The following is a 20,720-nucleotide window of genomic DNA, read 5'->3' as shown; positions in this document are numbered from 1 at the left end:
AAATACGCGGCGTCTGGCGGTCTTATGATTCCTCACCAACCATGCGGGCACTTATTAACGAACTACCAGCGGCATCACTGATAGACAGCTCATGCCTCTTGCCCTCGGTCCAAAGAAACAAGAGCCAAAGGTCTCTAAGAAATCTGTCGACACGATTTCCTCGTCTCCCAGTTCCAAAAGAGCGGCAGGGCGAACTTCTGGTTCAAGCGGATCTATTGTAGCTCGTAGCCGACTTGTCGACTTTGAAAAACGCAGCCTTGGCCTCGGCGACGTACTTGGGTCCGACGAGGTGAAGTTGGCCCCCGTAACAGCCACCCGTTGACGAAGATGGACCGGTGTAGAGTCGGCCACTGCATCGAAGTAGAGCCGCAGAGGCCCCAGTTAGGTGGCAGTTGAAGACTCGCATTCAAAACGTATTCTGCATCTTCAAGGCCAACTTTGGTTATCGGAGCCAAGACCCAGATGACGCTGGATCCGTTCCACCAAATCGGCCCCGGGCAGCATCAATCTACAGACTCTTTGAGGAGCTCGTTCTTTTCCGGATCGGTGAACGACTCGTAGCGCTAGAGAGTCCTCATGCTCCCTAGCATCGGCATTCGGTCCTGTGCATCGTGTTGTTCCGCGATTATCCCTCCCCCATGACTCGATACTGTATTCGTCACTCCATTCCCTCTGATTTGGCATCGCCACTTTGAGGGCTCATTTCCTCCCTCTTCCTCCTCTTCTGAGACGGCATCATCGGCAGCAAACTCATCAAAGAATTCTTCTTTGGAGTGCCAGCCGCCGCCGCGTCTGGGCCAGCGGTTTCGGACTCAAGGAATCGGGCTTCGGCGTCACCCATCCAGGCCACTCCCCGCGGGGGGGGGGGGGGGGGGGCGAAGACGATTCGTGTGAGCGGGTCAGATCGTGGAGGATGCTTGAGAACGATGTGTTCCGGCCCGCCCTTGGCCAGCGTCGGGAATTGTGCATAGTCATGTCTCAACAGCCCGTCTCCCGAGTGCCTCGTTGAGATATTTCTGATCATATCTTTCGGAACAAGGAGCAATGCCGAGGTGTTCAACCCCAAGTGGAAGCACTGGCCGCACTATAAACCTGAAATTGCTCTCTTCTTTGTAACCTCTACTTGCTCAAGCTGTCGTTGTCGTCCCCTGTCACCCATACAATCACCACCTACTCACTCGTAGCATCCTCGCCCACCTACCTCCTAACCCCTCTCACCTCAACTATCACCTTAACTCTTATTTTAACTCTCACCTCGAGCAGGTCTAGAGACTACGCCCAGCGAGCTGAAAATGATCTGATGGGCGGCCCCTCAGCGATCGACATAGGTTTACTGAGGTAGCGGAAGAAGGTGGTCTCAATACTGTTGCGGAGGCCCAAGTATTGTATCTTTTAGTGAAAGGAGATGAGACGTTACCAAGAAAAAAAAAACCCCTTTCTCTCGGCCTTTCCTTTTCACCTCTCTGAAGAGTGCGGTGAGGCAGGGAAGGGTGAGACTTGGAACAAAAACAACAGGGCCAAAGGTAACCTCGCTCGGCGCGTTCGTGCGGCGCAATCTGCGCTTGCCGGGACCATGTGGTGGGCTGCAAGCACTTCCTGTCCCATGAGCGCATCGGCAGCTTCATGAGACGACAAGCAATCAGATCAGTTGAAACCCAAGCAAGAAGCGAGAACGATCGCGAGGGGGTGGAACGGCCGTCGCGAAGTAAAAAATAACATGAGAAAGAACCGTCATCTCTTTGGAAAGACAATTAGGGAAATAAGATCAAGCTTCGACGCCCACCAGCAGACCTCCCACTCAAGTCTGGAAAGCAATATCAGGGGCGAATAGAGACATCAATCTCAACATCCAGCAATGGATTCAAACCGAATATGGCCGGTTGGCCCAATGGCAAGGCGTCTGACTACGATCAAGTATGGTATCAGGAGATTCTGGGTTCGACCCCCAGGCTGGTCAATCTTTTGAAAAAATTCTTCATCGACTTGTTTGGTGTGCATTTTTGCGGATGCGGGCCCGATTAAACGGGTCTCCGGGGCCAGGGCTTCGTATCCCGGGCCGGGATTGGTTGTCGACAGATGAAAGTCACAGAAAGACATCCGCATTGGCTCGTCACTTGTTTTTAGACAACCTTAACAGGATTTGTGTATATAACTGTTAAATAGTAGGGATTGTAATAGTTAATTAATTAATTAATTACGTAATATATTATGTGTATCTAGTTAAGATCCTATAGGAGTAGGGAAATCCCCCTATTTCTTAGTTAGGAAATCCTAGAGAAATCCTAGCTATATAATTAGTAGATTTACCCTAAAAGTAGGGCCCTTTCACTGCCTATTCCCTAATAATTTACTATAAGGTAACTATATATTTACTAGTTAATTTATATATAATTCTACTATATTTAACACACCCCCTTAGCGCTAGTAATATAGTTAATTACTATAAAGCCTACGCTAAATATCCTCTATATATAGCCTATTTGTTTGTTAATTATCCTTTAATATCCTATACGTTTTCCTCCTCTATCTAGTAGTAAAGCTTTACTTTATTATTAGCTAATTCTTACTATTAATTTACTTTAAGGTATATATATTAGTTACTTATATTTAATTAAGCTATAAATATAGTAAATTATAGTACACTAAGTGCCTTTATTAATCTGTTAGCTATTAATTTAGTAGACTTCTTATATTTAATAGTAATTTAATTTACTACTACTTCTTAGTGTAGCTAGTAGTTATAAATATCTACATACTATAGCCTTATTTATAATTAAATAAGCTCCTTAGTAATAAGCCTAATAGTTTAGGTATTATTATAACTAATATAAATAGTTAGTAGCTGTTTAGTAGCTACCTACTTATTAAGTAATAATTTAGTTCCTAGTTATATTAATAGTTAAATACCTAGTATAGTAATTAATCTACTAGTAAAAAGCGCCTCCTTTACAGCAGATAATAAGGCTAGTAATTTAGCCTTAGTAGTTAATATTATTACTATATCTTATTTATTAGCTTACTAGGAGACAAGCCCTCTAAATAGCTTTAGTATATACGCTTATAAGCTATAATAGTCTAGTAAGTTATTAGTAAATAAGGCGTCTAAAGTAACCTTTAATATATTATCTTTACTATATAGTATTACTTTATATTTAAAGTAAAGGTACTATATATAGTAAAGATATCTAAGTATATAATTTACTGCCTTTTATTAATCTAGATTTAGATTATAGTTAAAGTAGGTAAGCTAGCTAGCTATAAAAGTAACGTCTAGCTAAGTTATTACTACTATATATAGGATTATCCTTACTTTCTTTTAATATTAGTTAACCTCTTATAATAAGGCTATATATTTACTAAGCAGTAGCTTAGCCTTTACTATAAGTAATAATCTATTATATTTATATTTATTATTTATTAGTAGTAGTTTTATTATTTTATTATAGTATACTACTTATAAGAGCTAGAGATAATAGTTACTTTAGTTATAACTTACCTTAAGGCTAAAGAACTACTATAATAGGCCTCTACCTTTAAGGTAGTATTATTACTAAAAAGCTACTATCTTATTACTTACTTATACTTTATCTATATAGTAATAGGCTAATATATAGTTATTAATATAAAAAAAGAATATAATATAATCCTTTTTCTAATAGTAATTCTTACTAGGTACTTAGTAAAATCCCTATATAGTAAGCCCTTCTTTAAGGTGCTTTTGCTATAGTAGAGGTAATTATTAGAGCCTATAAAGTGCTTTTAATAACTAGAAAATCTAGCTAGTAATTTAGTAGCCTAAAGGTATCTCTATAAATACTACCTTATTAATAGTAGCGTAAATAAACATATTTACTATATTATATTAAAGTAATTCTAAATTAAAGTAAGTAGCTATTACTATAAGTATTTTAAATAATATACTTACTAATATAGCTATATAAGTATCTTATAAATCCTTTACTTATTAGTTACTATAGACTATAAGTCTTACTTGAAATTTAGTTAATTAACTATATTTATTAAGCTTATAAGTATATACCTAATAGTAGCTAAGGATTTAATACCCTTTAGCTACTACTTATAGCACTATTACCTAAGATTTTAATATTTTATACCTATATAGATACGCTTTTTTAGTATTTTTAAATTACTTTTTATATAGGTGGCTTTTTAACTATCTATAGATTAGTAAAAGGTGTAGTAACTTCTAATATATACTTATTAGCTTATAAAGTCTAGTAACTCCTTTATTATATACTAGTAATTTACTAGTAATATCTTTATAATTATTATACCTATTAGGCGTTATATAGTTAATTAATTCTTAGCTATAGGCGCACTTTAGCTAAAGGTAGTAATCTTTACTTATTAGTTAACTCTATAGTGTACTAGACTATATTATTACCTATAAGCTACCTTATATATAGTCTATAATCTTTTACTATAAAGTAAGCCCTATAAGGAAAGCAGCCTTAAATAAAGTCCTTAGTATAATCTAACTACCTATATATACAGCAGGATAATACCCTTTTATAACGCCTTTAAATAAGGTTACTACTAGCTAAAGATTACCTAATAGGCTAGCTGTAGTTACTTAGGAATTAAACACCTTTTTACGCTTAGTAACGTCTTATAAATTAATTATATAGGGATAGGATAAGGCATAAGGGATTACTATCCTTATTATTTTAGAACTATTAGTTCCTAATAAGTTACTAGCTTATAGGCTATTAGCTATTAATAAATTATTTAAACTATTATTAGCTTTAATTACCTTAAGTAAGTTACTAGCTTATAGGCTATAGGCTATTAATAAATTAATTAATAGGCTATTAGCTATTAATTTAAGTATTTACTTATTAATTATTTTACTATTAGTAAGTACTTAGCTATTAGCTATTAGATTAATTAATTTAGAACTATTAGTTCCTATTTTACTACCCCTTACGTTAATATCTATAAAAGCTATAAAAAAGGCGCTTAGTAGTAATAGTAGTAAAGTAGGGAGAAGTGTAAATTTTACCTGCTTATATAGATATTCTAGTGCGTTAGCTAATTATAAAGCGCCTAGTAGAGTAATATTAGCGTACTTAACTACTTTATCTATTTCTTTATTAGCTTTTTTATATATTAGGGATTAATTACTAGCTATAATTAGCTTATTAATTTATTATTAGATTGCTATAAGGTTAGCTTTATAAAGCTTATTAAGTAATCTATTTGTTAATTTATTAAAGATTTATTTCTTATTAAATATTACGTTATATATAGTAAAGACCTTATTTTACACTAAATACTAAACGTAATATAAATTACTAGATATATATCTAATAAGGAATCTAATTTATATATAAGTAGTAAGCTTTTACTAGTAGTTTTATAATAGTTATACGTCTGCTATTAGTATGTACGCTTAGTAGCTATAGGCTTATAAATATAAAAGATCTAGCTTTACTATTAGTAAAGGCTTAGCGTGCTTATTAAGTATAAAATATAAGTAAAATAATTAATATAGTAATTTCTACCCCTAAGCTGCTAATAGTATTTAATTATAAAGGTATATAGCTATAGTTATAATTTTAGGCTATAGGACTTTAGGTAATTTTACGTTAATCTATATATATTACGCCTTAAGTTTAATAATTATAGTAATTTACTTAGCGCTACTATTTTAAGCCTAAGTATTTACTACTAACAGCTTAATAAAGATTTTATAATTAAAGAGTATATCTATAAGTTACTTAAGGTATAGGATTTCTTAGTTAGCCTTAATAACTTTTAGTATAATTAAATATTTAGTTTTTAGTATTATAAAAAAGCCCCTTATTATTAAGTTAATAGTATCTTAGTAGTAGCTATATAAGTAGAAATCCTATATAAGGCCTATTACCTAATCTAAGATTATTATTACTAAGTAGTATCCTATATAACCTTATTTAAGATTATAAAAGTCTAGTACTAAGTAATTACCTAGCGCTATATTTATAATAAATTTATAAGGCTAGTAGTAAATCTACTGCTTTATCTTACTAAGACTATATAAATTATAGTCTTATATTATTATAGTATTAACTTAGGTTAGATATACTTTACGTGTAGTATTTATAATCCTTTATAAAGCCTTAGCACCTAGGTAGCTAAGATGCTTATACTATATTATTATATTACTATAAAGTAGTTATTACTATATTAACGTTATATATTTATTTCTTACTTATAGGGTTAGTAGTAAATTATTAGTAGAGTATATAGTAAAAGCGCCTTTACTTTCTTAGCTATAGCTATATTACTTATAATATTTAAGCACTTATTAGTTAGCTTATTCCTTAATATAGCCTATAAGGCTATAATCTATATGCCTTAGGTAATTATTACCTAGGCTTATATCTTACTATATACCTTATTAGTATAGCCTTATAAAGGAAATAAGTAATATAGTAAATACACTATAATATATTATGTTATATATATAAAGCTTTATTAGTAAGCTATTAGCGCCCTTTAAAGTAATCTTTATAGTACTATATCCTTTAATTATAACTTAAGTAGTACTAGCCTAAATATAGTTACTAATTAAGGCTACTACTAACATAATAAACTATAATATATAGTTAAATATATAGTTAGTAGTACCTAAATTAAGTAAGGCTAAATTACCTAGCTTATAGCCTTATAAAGTAGTATAAAAGGCTACCTTTATATAGTATTTACTATATAGTTAATATAACTTAGCCTTAATTCTCTACACTTATTTAGTAAGGTTAGGATTACTTATAATATACTTATTAATTTATTACTAACGTTATATATTTACTTACTAATTATTAGGCCTTTATAACTTATTTATAAAGTAATAAAGTTATAATAAATAGGCACTAAAGTATATAGGGCACTTTACCTTTTTACTTACACTTTATTAGTAGTAATACCTCTTATTATTAAATTTACTATCCTTTACTACGCCTTTAGTATACGTTAGGCTATTATTATTATTACCTCTAGTTAGGCTAAATACGCTATAGCCTACTTAGCTATAATACAGTAAGTTATTAGTAAGGGCTTTAACCCTCTCTAGCGCTATCTTATAAAGAGACTACTAGTTAAGATTATTCTAGTTACCTATTATTTTACTTATTACTATATATAAATCTAGCTAGAAGCTAAGTAAGCTGCTTTATAAAGCAGTAGTAAGGTTATTAAACTAGATTAACAGCCTTTAGTAGTTAAGTAAATTAACTTATACTAATTTACTATAGGCTATATTCTACTTATTAAGCTATATAGTAAGATCTTTCTTAGTAGTTAAGGCCTTTTACTAGGCTTTTACTAACACTTTACTATATTTATTATAAGCGTACTTTATATATTCTTTTTTAGTTATTCTTACTACTATACTAAGCTTATTAAGCTATTTAGCTAGTAATTTATTAGATTTATAATATCTTTTTTAAAGATCTATAAATATAATAGATTTAACTATATTAGCTACGTCTTTAACGTCTTTTTACTAAGTAGTATACTTATATACTTCCTTATAATAGTAGCTTATCTAGCTATTTAAGTATATAAGATTATATAAGTTAAGATTATCTAGCGTTATTATATATTTAGTTTTATATATAAGCCTATTAGGTATAGTTATAATAGCCTTACTTCTTACTATATATAGCTATATAGTTACTTACTAAGATATCTTAGTAATTACTATAGCTATAGTAACCTCTTAGTAAGTAGTAAGCTTATCCTTAGTTAAGGCGTATAAATATTACGTTATAAGTAGCTTTATTATTTTCTTTAAATATATCTTAAGAATTAATTAGTCTGCTACTATAACCTCTAGGTTAATATACTCCTAGAGATTATAACGTTTTACCTTTACTTAGATAGCGTTAAGCTATATAAACTAATTACTATATAATTATAAGATAGTTACTTTATTATTATAGTTCTTATTAATTATTATAATAGTATTTAATTAGTAAATAGGTATATTAGTTATTATAGACGTATATATTAGACTATTAATTATTAAATAGTAGGGATTATAATAGTTAATTAATTAATTATATAATATGTTATATATATCTAGTTAAGATCCTATAGGAGTAGGGAAATCCCCCTATTTCTTAGTTAGGAAATCCTAGAGAAATCCTAGCTATATAATTAGTGGATTCACCCTGAAAGTGGGGCCCTTTCACCGCCCATTCCCCAACAATTCGCCGTAGGGCAACCGTGCATTCGCCGGTTAATTCACGTGTAATTCCGCCACATTTGACAACAACTTAAGTCAAGCCCATGTCCCTCGGTTCCCCTCAATCACACAATATTGTTTTTGGTCGCTTGCCGGGCTCGGCCGGTGCCCATCGGCCCAATGTCCCACTTGGCTCCGAAGCTTAACTCCGATAAGTACGTACCTCCTCCCAGTGACTCGGTCTCACTTGCAAAATATTTCCCCGTTCACTTGCGAACAACAAGCCATCATGTCAACCCCTCGGCTAACAACACGAGCACCGATATTTGATAGTCTGACGCTCATCGTCACCACATCGCCAACACCCTCCGCACCCTCTACTGAGCTTCTAGACGCGGTATTCCAATCTATCCGCCTCTGCTGCGACGACCTGCTGGCATGTCGCATCATCGTCGTCCTTGACACATTTGAGCGCGTTGGCGAGGTCGCTAGGTTGAAGAAAGGCCAAGTCACGGAAGAAGGAGCGGCGGCGTATCTCAGATACAAGGAGAACGTCAAAGATCTGGTGTTGAGAGTATATGGCCAACCCGACAGCAAGGATGAGTTAACCCAAGAGCAAGGGGAAGCCGAGTATGGCTACAGTGGCCGAGCGGCATCCGTCACGACAAACTTTGCAACTTACACGGTGAGCCGGACGAAAGACGGACGGGTTTCCTTCGTGGAGCCGTCGGAGAGGTTGGGGTTCGGGTTAGCTGTGCGGACGGCTCTGAGGATAACGACAACGCCCTACGTTTGGATCCATCAGCACGACTGGACAATTGTCTACGACATCCCTGTGGCGCCGATTCTGGATGTCATGGAGACCAACGACAGGGATGAAGAGGGCCCCGTGAAGTACATCTGCCTACCATCGGTCCGGATGCTGCAGTATGCCGAGAGCGCCCATGTCCAAGAATTTCCACATTTACGGGCTTTGACGGCCAAGCTGAAGCATAAATTCGTTCCGCAGTCTTATCCGACGACCAAGGTGCCGCTAACACCCATGTTCTTTTGGCATGATAAACCACACATAGCGTCCACGCAGCACTATTTGTCCAGGGTGTTCCCGACAAGATTGGCGATACCGAGAGGCGCCTTCATCGAGGACACGATCGGACACCGCGCGAGGACGCAGATGAAGGAGCAGGGTATGTGGTCTCGATGGGGCTGTTGGCTGTTCTATCCCGGTCAAGGAAAGCAGCTATGCCTTAGACATCTGGACGGACGACGATGGAGGGGTGCGGAGGCAGAGATGAACATGAGAGAGATATATAGACGGACACATGGAGAAACCAAAATAAGAGACGCTGATTAGACTGAAATCGGTATTGAGCGTATTAAAGCATGCCTCGAAAAAATACTCTTGTGTAAAGAATCCTGTAACCCAATCATGTGTGGGAAAAGGCCGTCCCACGACGAGCTCCGCGGAAGGGCGCAGTTCGCATCGAGAAAAATCGCCACTTTGGGTAACTTAGGCGCCAGCCTGCCTTGGGACACGATAGGTGCCTGGAACCGCCCCCCAGTCAAGGTGAGGTGGCACTGCATTCACGTGATATGCAGGCTGCAGCCTGATGGCCCAAAAGGGCTCGCTGATGTTCGAAATGAAGTTGACTTCTACAATGCAAACAAACAACCATGTTGAGCTTCCAAAATCCACCCTTTGAAGTAGATCACCAGTTGCTGCCGGACTTGGGGGTTGCGAAAGAGGCGGCTCATCATGTGCCTGGACACCTGCGCGTTCGTCTAGATGACCAGGAGAAGGTCCGCCAGTTCTTGACTACGGAGTTCTGCAACGACGATTTAGATACAGTGGCCGATAAACTGTGGTGGATGTCGAAGCAGGACAGCCGGAACATCTCCCCGCTTCACCGTCAAATCGTGAAGCGCCGTACAATCGTTGTCACGGAGGACCCCAAGCTCCATCTGGTGTGGATCAACGACCGGATCTTCATCAAGCCGCTGCCGCGATACGTCGGCTCGCATGCCTTTTGGAGGGATCACCTTGGTGCTGAAAATGGGCCGAAGGGAAACGAAGGCCGGGTTCGGCGGGCGGCGTTGGGATTCATCCGGACTTATTACTACCTGATCAAATACGAATCTGACTTTCGCATCGCCCAGGACCACAGCCTTAGTCTCATCCCCGCCGATGTTACGTGGACGCAGTTCTGCAACTTTACGTCGCGCCTGGCCGATATCCAAGACGGAGATGTCTCCCAGAGATACAACTACGGGGAGATCCGCCTGACGCGACTAAACTTCTACGCGCCCCTCTTGCTTCGGAAGTCGCACTTCCAGAGGGTGGAGTATCAGTACGGGCCGTATCTGGCGCGATTCTACGTCCCCATTCTGTTTGCCATGGGTGTCATTTCGGTTGTCCTGAGCGGGTTACAGGTCATCATCGCGGTTGGCGAGGGGAGCGGAGGAGGTAATGGCGGCGGCGGCGGCGCGGACAATGTTGCCCTTTGGTTCAGCGTCCTGATGATCTTTGTATCCTGCGGCGTCCTTGTAGCTCTTGGGGCACTCGTTGCATATAAAGTAGCAAAAGAGTGGAACGTGGCGATACGTGATCGGCGTCGGCTGATGAGGGAACGGCATAAGGATAAGACACTGGCGGCGGGATCCCCTTGAAGACTTGATAGATAGAGTATATCAACGTAGCTGGTTCTTGTACGATGGTCTTCGACACTGGCGATCTGATGTTGCGGTTCATCACACCGAATATAACGGTATAAAAGGGTATCTAACATTCAGAATAATATTTCTCCACGTGTTGCTTAGAACACTGCTTAGAGCACGTCAAATTCAGAGAGAGAGAAACGCACTTGAGGCACGTACTCCCTTGGTGACGACGTAGTCACCCTCGTTACCTTCGAATGTGTGTCTATAATAGGTCTCAAGCCACAAGTTTTTAACGCAGCGCAAGACGTAATAGTGACAAGCTAGAGGAAGCCTAGCTGTGTTGCCTAACTTAGGATTTAATATTAATATTAGAGGCAGGGATAGTATTAAGTAAAGGAGTTAGTAATAGGCGTAGTTAGGGTTTAATTATAATAATTATTTTAATATACCTCCTTTAACCCCTATCTTCTATAGAGTTTTCCCTTTTTATTATTCCTTTAGTAACTAGTTTATTTAGTCCTAGTCTTACTTTAGTGCCCCCCTAGGGCCCTACTCTAGGCACTTAATATAATCCCCCCCCTCTAAGGTCTTACCCTTAGGACCTTAAGTAGGCTATCTACTAGTAGCCCCCTTATTAGCTACTTAGACTATTTAATAGCTAAGCCTTATACCTAACTTTTAATCTCTTAAAGCCTTAAGCTAGTTACCTACTAGTAGTCTTTTTATTAGCTACTTAGACTATTTAATAGCTAAGCCTTATACCTTATACTTATCTTTTAGTATCTTAAGAGACGTTTAGGAATACCTATTAGGCCTAGTAGGCTACTAAATAAGTAGTTATCTTTTTAGCTAACTATTTACTTTTAGCCTTACTTTTATACTATTACGTTTTAGCTAGGCCCTAACTACTACTTTCTTAATATAGTTTAGTCTTTTAGCCTAAAGTATAAGTCTTATATTACCTTACTTAGTAAGGGACTACTTACTTTATAATAAGGACACTTTATTTACTTATAATACTTTTTAATACTTTTTATTAACTAAGCTTTATAGTACCTTTTTAAGTACTATATACTTTTTATTATTTTTATTATTATAATATTTAGCTTTTTTATTAACTATTTATTAAGTTTTAAGTTATATTAATTTTATAATAAAAAAGAATTCTTATTTTACTTTTTATAGTTAGTACTAGTAACCTTTTAGTTTTAGCTAGCCTTTTTTACTAAAGCTTATTTAGTCTTAACTTTATAAGCTTAAGTTATTATTATAACTAGCCTTTTTCTTAATACTAACTTAAAATAAGTAATTTAAATTAACTTAGGTTTTTATTAATTTCTTTATTACTTATTTTTTTATAATACTTTTATATTATTATTATTATTTTTTTATTATTATTATTATTATTACTACTTAATAGTAATAGTAATAGTAATAATATTAGTAATAATACTAGTACTACTAGCTCTCTTACTATTACTATTATATTTACTACTACTTTTACTAATACTACTACTATTACTAATACTACTACTTTTACTACTCTTAAGAGCACTAAAGGCCTTACTACTACTTCCTTATTACTTTTTTAGTTTATTAGCTTTTTAAATAAAAAAAATAAAAATAACTATACTATAGTTTATTTTATTTTATACTATTACTACCTTTAGGCTATATTTATTTAGTATATAAATATAGCTAATACTAAGGCTAAGTTTTTTTACTACCTTAAGACTACTAGTAAGTATTTAATACCTTAGTACCCCTTAAGGGCCTTTTTTTACTTATATCTTAGTCCTAATTATACTATTAGCTACTAGTAATAAGTGCTTTTAGTATACTAAGATATATAGTAAGAAGTATATTTATATAAGTATTTTTATATTATTATCTTTTTTTTATAAGTAAGAGGTACTTTAGTAACCTCTTACTAACTCCTTATAGACTACTTATATTATAACTTCTACTACTTTTACTTTTAAGAACGTCTTTAAGGCCTTTTACTATAATAGTACTATATATACTAACTACTACTACTATAAGGTATATCCCTCTTAGTACTTTATAACTACCTTTTAACTAACCTCTTATATAAAAAGAGGTTACTACTACTTAAACTATAGTTAAAAAAGCCTTTTAAAAAAAAGTAAATACTACTAAGGCCTTTAATACTAAGTATAAGGCTAAAGCTAAAGAGGAAAAGTAGCTTTTTTATAGCTATAAGGTTATAGCCCTTAAGGCTTTTACTATTACTACTACTTTTCTAGCTAAGTTAGCTAAGGTAGTTACTATAGCGCTTTAGTACTAAAACGTACTCCTTAAAAAGTAGACTAAGACTATTAAGGCCTAAGGCGCCTTTTTCTTTAAGTAGGCTACTACTTACTCTTAGGTTATATATTATTCTTCCCCTTAGTAACCCCTTACTACTCCTTAGTTACTAACTTTTATTTTAGCACTTTACTAACTTTAACTTTTAGTTTAAAGGTAATATAGCCTTTAGTACGCCTAGTAAAGGTAAAAATAAAGAGGAGAAGTAGGTGCTACTACCCCCCTAGTACTCCCCTCTTTTTAGGCCTTTTTTTAGTTTTATTTTCTTTTTTCTAGCTACTATAGGCTTTAGATACCTAGCCTTTAGGCTATATACTTTCTAGCTTTAGTGCTAAAGAATAAAAAAAAAATCTAGCCTTTTAGGCTAAGTACTTACTTTTACTTAGTGTCCTTTTTATACCCCCCTAGTAACCCCCTACTTATAGTCTTACTATAAATCCTTAGATATATTTTTTTATAGCTTTTATAAATTTTTTTTCTTACTATATTTTTTTTATTTAATAAAGTACTACCTATTTTACTATAGTCCTTTATATACTACTATTTAGTCTACTTTATATATATCCTCTTTTTTTTTAATCTAAATAGGCTAAGGCTTTACTAGTGCTTTCTTAAACTTCTCTAGCTAAGATAGTAAGAATATATTATAAATATAGTACTTTATTTTTATATTTAGTTTATAGGCTTTCTTACTAAAAACTACTTATATTACTATAAAAAGTTTAAAATACTTATTTATTAGCTTTTTTAATAGTTATTTTTACTTAATAAATTTAGCTAATAATAAGACCTTTTTTTTTACCTTAAACTTAATATTTATCCTTTTTTAGTTATACTACTTCTTATAGGTCTAGCTTATAGACTTTAGTATACTAATAATAGTAGCCCTTTAGCTTCTTAGCTTCTTAACTTTTTTATAGGCTATAAAGACCTTTACTAGTTTTTATTTTATTAGTCTTATATTATAAAGGTTTTATAAGGCGTAACTTATAAGGGCTTTTACTAGTAATACCTTAGTTACTTTATACTATACCTTATTATAAATAAATTTTACTATTAAAAGCTATTTAACCTAATTATCTTACTTTATATTATAAAAGGCTTATAAGAAGTATTTTATATTTTAATTTTACTACTTTATTTATTTATTTATTTAGGGGTAGTAAGTAGTACTAAGTTTTTACTTAATAGCTAGCTAGTAGTATACTACTACTTAGAAATAGCTAGTAAATAAGGATTCTTTATTTAATATTATTACTATAGGGATACTAAATCTTAAGAATACTTTATTTACTAAAAAGGTTACTAGCTAGTTTACTATAATAGTCTTTTAAGTAAGTAAGTAAATAGTATACTTTATAAGCTTATTTATTACTACTAAAATACTATTATATACCTTACTATTAAAGCCTTTTAACTTTAGTAGCTTTATAATAAAGTTTATAGTTATATATTCTTATAGCTAGCTAAGCACTAGTAAGGGCACTAGCTTTTTATATAGTAAGTAGTGCCTTAGTTTAGTTTACTAGTATATTATATAAGTCTTTATATACTTCTTAACGTCCTTCTTTATTAACTTCTAGAAATATATTTATCTAATATATTTAAGTGTATAGTTTACTTCTAGGTAACCCCTAGCTAGCTTATTATAAAATACTACTAGTAACTTTATTTTTACTATATACCTATTAGGGATAAATAGTCTTTTATTATACTATAGTGCTTTATTTTTTCTTTTTATTTATTAACTACTTAGTTATTACTACTTTTCTAATTAGGCCTACTTATCTACTAGTTATATTATAATAATCTTATTTTTTAAGTTAGTAATAAGCTGTCTTTAGTTTAGTAACTTAGGACCTAGTAACTTACTATATCTAAACGTTATAACCTGTTTTTTAAATCTACTAAGGAAATCTACTAAGAACATACTATATACTTTTTTCTCCTCTTCTTTAGTAGGCTAGTAGTCTAGCTATTATAAGAGCCTATTTACTATATTATCCTTCTTAGGCTAGTACTTAATCTTAAAGTTAAATAATAATAAATCTTATAGTAGCTAGGCTTAGTAACTATTAAGTTAGGGCTTAGTAGCTAGGTAGTAGTACCTTAAATAGTCTATTAAAAACACTATTTAATATTATATATATAGTAAGTAGTGTCTTTAGTAAATTACTACCTTATAAATTATAAGTAGCTTTACCTCTAGTGCCTTATAATAAAGTTTTACTTTTTATAGCTTTTATAATATAAAGGCTACTAAGTACTATACTTTTTTATAAAGCTAGTATATTACTATACTAATTATAAAGTTAGATATATTTATCTTAACTTATATAAGTAACTTAAGGTTAAAATACTAAAGGATTAAGGCCTAGGTAAATAAGGCGTAAAGCTTATAAAAAGCCTCCTCTACCTTTTATATTATTACTTACTTTTTTACTACTTTAGATATTAGCCTGTTTATTAAAGGTGTATATACCTTAAAGTAGTTTTTAATAAATTACTAGTAGAATCTTATAAACCTTAGGAAAACCTAGATCTCCCTAACGCTAGTAGGGAGTAGCTACTTTACTATTACTTATACTTACTTATACTTTATAGTAATCCCTTTATTAGACACTATAAAACTTAGGAACCTAATAGACTAAGTATAGAAAATATACTTCTTAGGGTTTATATATAGCTTTATAGTGTCTAACTAGCTTAGTACCTACTTAACTACTTTTATATAACTTTCTTTATTTTTTATAAAGATTAAGATATTATCTAAGTAAATAATATATATAATATTTACTAGCTTAGTAAGGGTATTATTAATATACACCTAGAATATTACTAGTATATTAACTAGCCTAAATAGTATAATATAATATTTAAAGTGTTTATAGTAAGTATAAAAGGCTGTTTTTTATTTATTACTTACTTTAATCCTTACTTAGTAATATACGTCCTTTAGGTCTAGCTTTATATACTACTTTACTTTTACTAAATAGTTAAGGATCTTACTAATAAGGGGTAGTAGTATATAATTCTTAATAGTTACTTTATTAAGCCTTTTATAGTCTATATAGAGATATAGCTTACCTTTCTTCTTAAGAATAAAGAGGATTAGCGCCTTTACTAGGCTTATAAAGTGTTTAATCTAGCCTTTTTTAAGTAACTTATTAATATATATCCTTAATTCCTTTAGTTTTTTCTTAGCTAATAGGTAGATAAAGCTAAATAGCGCTTTTACCTCTAGCTCTAAATTAATTATATATAAGTAGCTTTTATTACTTACTAGCTAGGCTACTAGGCTTATATTAAATATATATACTTATTTCTTATAGGCCTCTAGTAAGGTAGCCTTTATTCCTTTGTCTTATTTAGCCTCTACCTCTTCTTTTTAGTTATAATAAGGTATTTTTAGTGCTTTCTTATCCCCCTATATTATAGGTAGTAGATTATTAGTTAATAGGCTAGAATAGCCTTAGACTTTTTATATACCTTCTTAATTTCTTACTTACTTTAGATAAGTTAGAGGTAGTCTTTTTTTAGTAAGTATATCTAACTAATTATTACTTACTTTATATTTAGTTATACTACTTATCCTTAGGGGATCTTTAGAATAGTGTTATACCTAGCTATATTACTAACTTAAAAGGTATAGCTTTATATTCCTAAGACCTTTATATTATTTATAACTTTTATTACTACTTTTTTTATTTTATAGTCTAGGGCCTTATTTTTTTATATACTTTAGAGCGCTAGGCCCCTCTAGCTTACCTCTACTAGTACCTCTATATATAATATCCTTTAGTGTAGTATATTTTTATTTATATTAAGATTAATTAGTACTCTCCTTTTTTTTTATATCTTATTTATCTTAGTATAAAAATCTACCTTAAAGTAGTAGTATAGTTTTTTATCTTAAGAGAGCTTAATACTATTAACCTCTATTAGCGTTAGGGCGTACTATCTCTTTAAGTGTTATAGTTATTTATACTTATAGTACTTCTTCTTACTATACCTAGCTAACTAGTGCCTAGGCTTCTTATAGTTATAATAAGTAAGTAGTCCTTAGGTCCTCTCTAGCTAAGGTGTTATACTTTTTTCTTTTTTCTTAACCTTTAGCTTTAATATAAGTATACCTACTAGTATTATAGCTATTAGTGTTAAGTATATACTAGTAGCTTTAGTTAAGGGGGCGTTTATAGTTATTAGTTATACTACTACCCCTTAGTAGCTTTTTTTTTTCTAACCTTACCTTAGCTATCCTCTTAATACCTCTCTTATATAGGTTTTAGTAAGTGTTTTTACTTTTTTTACTATATTATCTAACTTTTAGTAGGTAGCTAGTAGCCCCTTAGTAAGTATATAAGTCCTTAGGTTTAAGAGCACCTAGTTTAAAATATAGACTACTTACTACCTCTTTATTTAGGGGTTAAGGCACTTCTTTTTAACTATTTTATACTTATTAATAAATTATTAGTATAACTAGCTTAAGGCTTATTATATAGTATTTAGCTTTATAGTAGTACTAAAAGCCTATATATTATTATTAGTAACATCTACCTTTAGCTAGTCTTTTATAACTTCTTAAGGCACTTTACTAATCTTACTTTTATAATAAAAACCTATATACTTTCTTTATTTATATACTAAGTTACTTTTTAGTATAGTACTAGTATATCTTACTTTATTATTATTAGTTATAAACTTATTTTTTATTATATTAAAATATATTTCTAACTAAAATAAGAATTCTTATAGTTTATTTTAGTTTTCCTTCTTATACCTTAAGGTAAGTAATTTTTTTAAAAGTATATTAGTATAAGGTTACTTAGTCTTTAGTTAGGGATTATATTACAGGACAATACAGCTAACCTTAGACCTACTTCTTGGCCTTGCTAGTGGATCTATCGGTCAGGCCAATATCCTACCGACCGGTAGGTCCCAGCAGGTGCCCCACTTATCCCCACCTGTCAGCAGTCTATAAGACCAGCCGTTGCCAGCTATAGCCCTTCTAGCTCCTAGATAGTTAACCAATCCATCACCTATCTAACCATATCAAGTAGTAGCACAACTACGTTACAATCCATAGGTAATTAACCCTCTGCCGCCATCAATCAACTCAATAAGAGGCAAATACGCCAACTACTATCCAAGAGCTATTTAATTAGTCATCTTAGAGGCAACTAATCAGAAGCCTATATTCCTTCACCAGCCGGTCGCCAATATGCGCCCACCAGCAGAGTTTTTTGCCTGCCAGCCCGGCCATCGCCAGACCTCCTAACCCAGCTAGAGCCGCTATCCCTCTAGCTAACACCCTTACGTTTAATACCCTTACTTTTACTATCCTTTTTTTCCTCTATTACACTCCTTTTTACCCTCTTTTTTACCTATTAATTTATTAAATCTACTGCTACTAGAGCTACCATTAATTAAAGAGCTTAAATAATAACGTTATTAACCTAAGCCTTACTAGAAGTGTAATACTAGATTTCCCTTAAGATCTGCACTTTTTTACTATATATACGTAAATAACTACACCTATTACTGCTAACTTTACTGTTAAGACTTCACGTTATAGAACGCCCTTTTCTACTATCTACTAGACTACAAGCCCCTATCGCTATTACTATCCTAGCTATCTTTACTATTAACTTCGCTATTACTGCTATTAACAGCCCCTTTACCTATAAGCAAGCGCTCTATATCACTAGTGCTACTAACTCTCCTTACTGCTACAAAACTCAACCTAGCTATTAAGGCTCTTTATAAAAGAATAGTTACTAGAGATAAATAGAGAGATAATAGCCTATTACCACTACTATTATTACTACCGCTAAGAAACACCTTACTACTACTAAGATACACTAGACTATTACTACTAATACTACTACTACTACCTAGCTATATTACACCTAACCTACATCCCTTAGTATATAAGTATATAAAAGCACTAAGAAGGCACTTTAAGGCAGGTGCCTAAGAATATTAGTAATAAGGATTTAGTAGAGGTTACCTACTAGGAGGTAAACCTTAACCCCTCTACTAGTAGACTTAGGAGTAAAAGGTAGTAAGCTAACTCTAGAAGCAACGTGCTTTTAACTATCTACTAGTACTACCCTATAAAGCTGCCTAGTATAGAGGTTAAGATACCTAAGATAACCTTTATAATAAGGATAAGGAAGATAATAAAGATAATAATACTAGCTATATAGCAGAGACTAGTCCCTAGGATAATAATAACAGATTAATCTACTTAACAGGGGATTATTATAATAACTATAATAAATATCCCTATAAGCTAGATTAATTAACCTAGGCTACTTACAGCTAGCCTACTTATAGCTAGCTAGCTTACAGCCAGCTAGCCTTACTAGCCTAGCCGTTATACCTATATCTAAGCCAGCCTACTTATAATAGTAACTAGGACTATAGTAATAATAGTAACACTATTAGAGATAACGCTAAGGGATATAAGGACTTTAATAACTATAGAAATAAGTATAATAATAGATACTCTAAGGGATATAGTAATAACTATAATAACTATAATAACTATTAACCTTAGGTATACCCCTCTATATAGCTATAATAGCTATATAGAAGCCTAAGATCTATAGTTAGATTAGGTTATTACACTACTAGTTAGGTATTTTCCCTTTTTCTTTTCTTTTCTAAATAATTACTATATAATAATTATTTTAATTAAGGGGGGGCACTTATCACAGGACAATACAGCCGACCTTAGACCTACTTCTCGGCCTTACCAGTGGATCCATTAGTTAGGCCGATATCCTACCGACCGGTGGGTCCTAGCGGGTGCCCCACTTGTCCCCACCTGTTAGTAGTCTATAAGACCGGCCGTTACTAGCTATAGCCCTTCTAGCTCCTAGATAGTTAACTAATTTATTACCTATCTAACTATATTAAATTAGTAGTTATCTCTATCTCCTTTTATATATCTTCTATAAATATACTACTTTAAAGGGCCTTAATTTAGTTAATTATTTTCTTTTTTTTTACCTTTTTTACTTCCTCCTCTAGAAAAGCCCTTAGCTTTTTTTTTAATAGCTTACCTAAGTTAATAGCATACTACTTATTTACTAGTATAGACTTAGTTATATTAGGCGTTAGTTATCTTATTATAGTGCTCCCTTATTACTAGGCTATAGTTTAGGATCTAGTAGATATTATTACTACTCTAGTAGTTAATACACCTAAGGATAAGGAGATATTAAAACGTATTAGAGGTAGGGATAGTATTAAGTAAAGGAGTTAGTAATAAGTATAGTTAGGGTTTAATTATAATAATTATTCTAATATGCCTCCTCTAACCCTTATCTTCTATAGAGTTTTCTTTTTTTGTTATTTTTTTAGTGACTAGTTTATTTAGTCTTAGTCTTACTCTAGTGCCCCCCTAGGGCCCCGCTCTGGGCACCTAACAATTGACAACATGGTATTAAAGCATCCTGGAGACGGCATTTTCATGATTTTGATCTGTGATTCCCACAAACACTGCCACTAGAGCCTAGCCCATCGGTACATGACA

At 33.0% G+C, this 20,720-nt stretch overlaps 3 protein-coding genes and 1 non-coding gene across 4 annotated transcripts; 3 read left to right on the top strand and 1 right to left on the bottom strand.

Annotated features, from left to right (window-relative positions):
• Positions 1-202: 202 nt before the first annotated feature.
• Positions 203-424, bottom strand: GLRG_09769 (uncharacterized protein; the record flags this gene model as incomplete). Its single annotated transcript, XM_008100454.1, has 2 exons — positions 203-350; positions 414-424. 2 exons carry the CDS (start codon positions 422-424, stop codon positions 203-205), a joined length of 159 nt encoding a protein of 52 aa, XP_008098645.1.
• Positions 425-1,874: 1,450 nt separating this feature from the next.
• Positions 1,875-1,957, top strand: GLRG_13242. Its single transcript has one exon. It is a non-coding gene; the product is annotated as a tRNA-Arg (tRNA).
• Positions 1,958-8,480: 6,523 nt separating this feature from the next.
• GLRG_09768 (alcohol dehydrogenase) lies at positions 8,481-9,442 on the top strand (the record flags this gene model as incomplete). The annotated part of the gene is made up of 2 exons (XM_008100453.1): positions 8,481-9,118; positions 9,265-9,442. The coding sequence occupies 2 exons, from the start codon at positions 8,481-8,483 to the stop codon at positions 9,440-9,442; spliced, it is 816 nt and encodes a 271-aa protein (XP_008098644.1).
• A 423-nt stretch (positions 9,443-9,865) lies between these two features.
• Positions 9,866-10,858, top strand: GLRG_09767 (uncharacterized protein; the record flags this gene model as incomplete). Its single annotated transcript, XM_008100452.1, has 1 exon — positions 9,866-10,858. The coding sequence occupies one exon, from the start codon at positions 9,866-9,868 to the stop codon at positions 10,856-10,858; it is 993 nt and encodes a 330-aa protein (XP_008098643.1).
• Positions 10,859-20,720: the final 9,862 nt, after the last annotated feature.

This window comes from Colletotrichum graminicola, assembly GCF_000149035.1.
Source record: "Colletotrichum graminicola M1.001 genomic scaffold supercont1.52, whole genome shotgun sequence".
NCBI lineage: Eukaryota > Fungi > Ascomycota > Sordariomycetes > Glomerellales > Glomerellaceae > Colletotrichum > Colletotrichum graminicola.
Note: the sequence above shows the minus strand (reverse complement) of the source record. Positions and strands in the feature narration are given on the sequence as shown.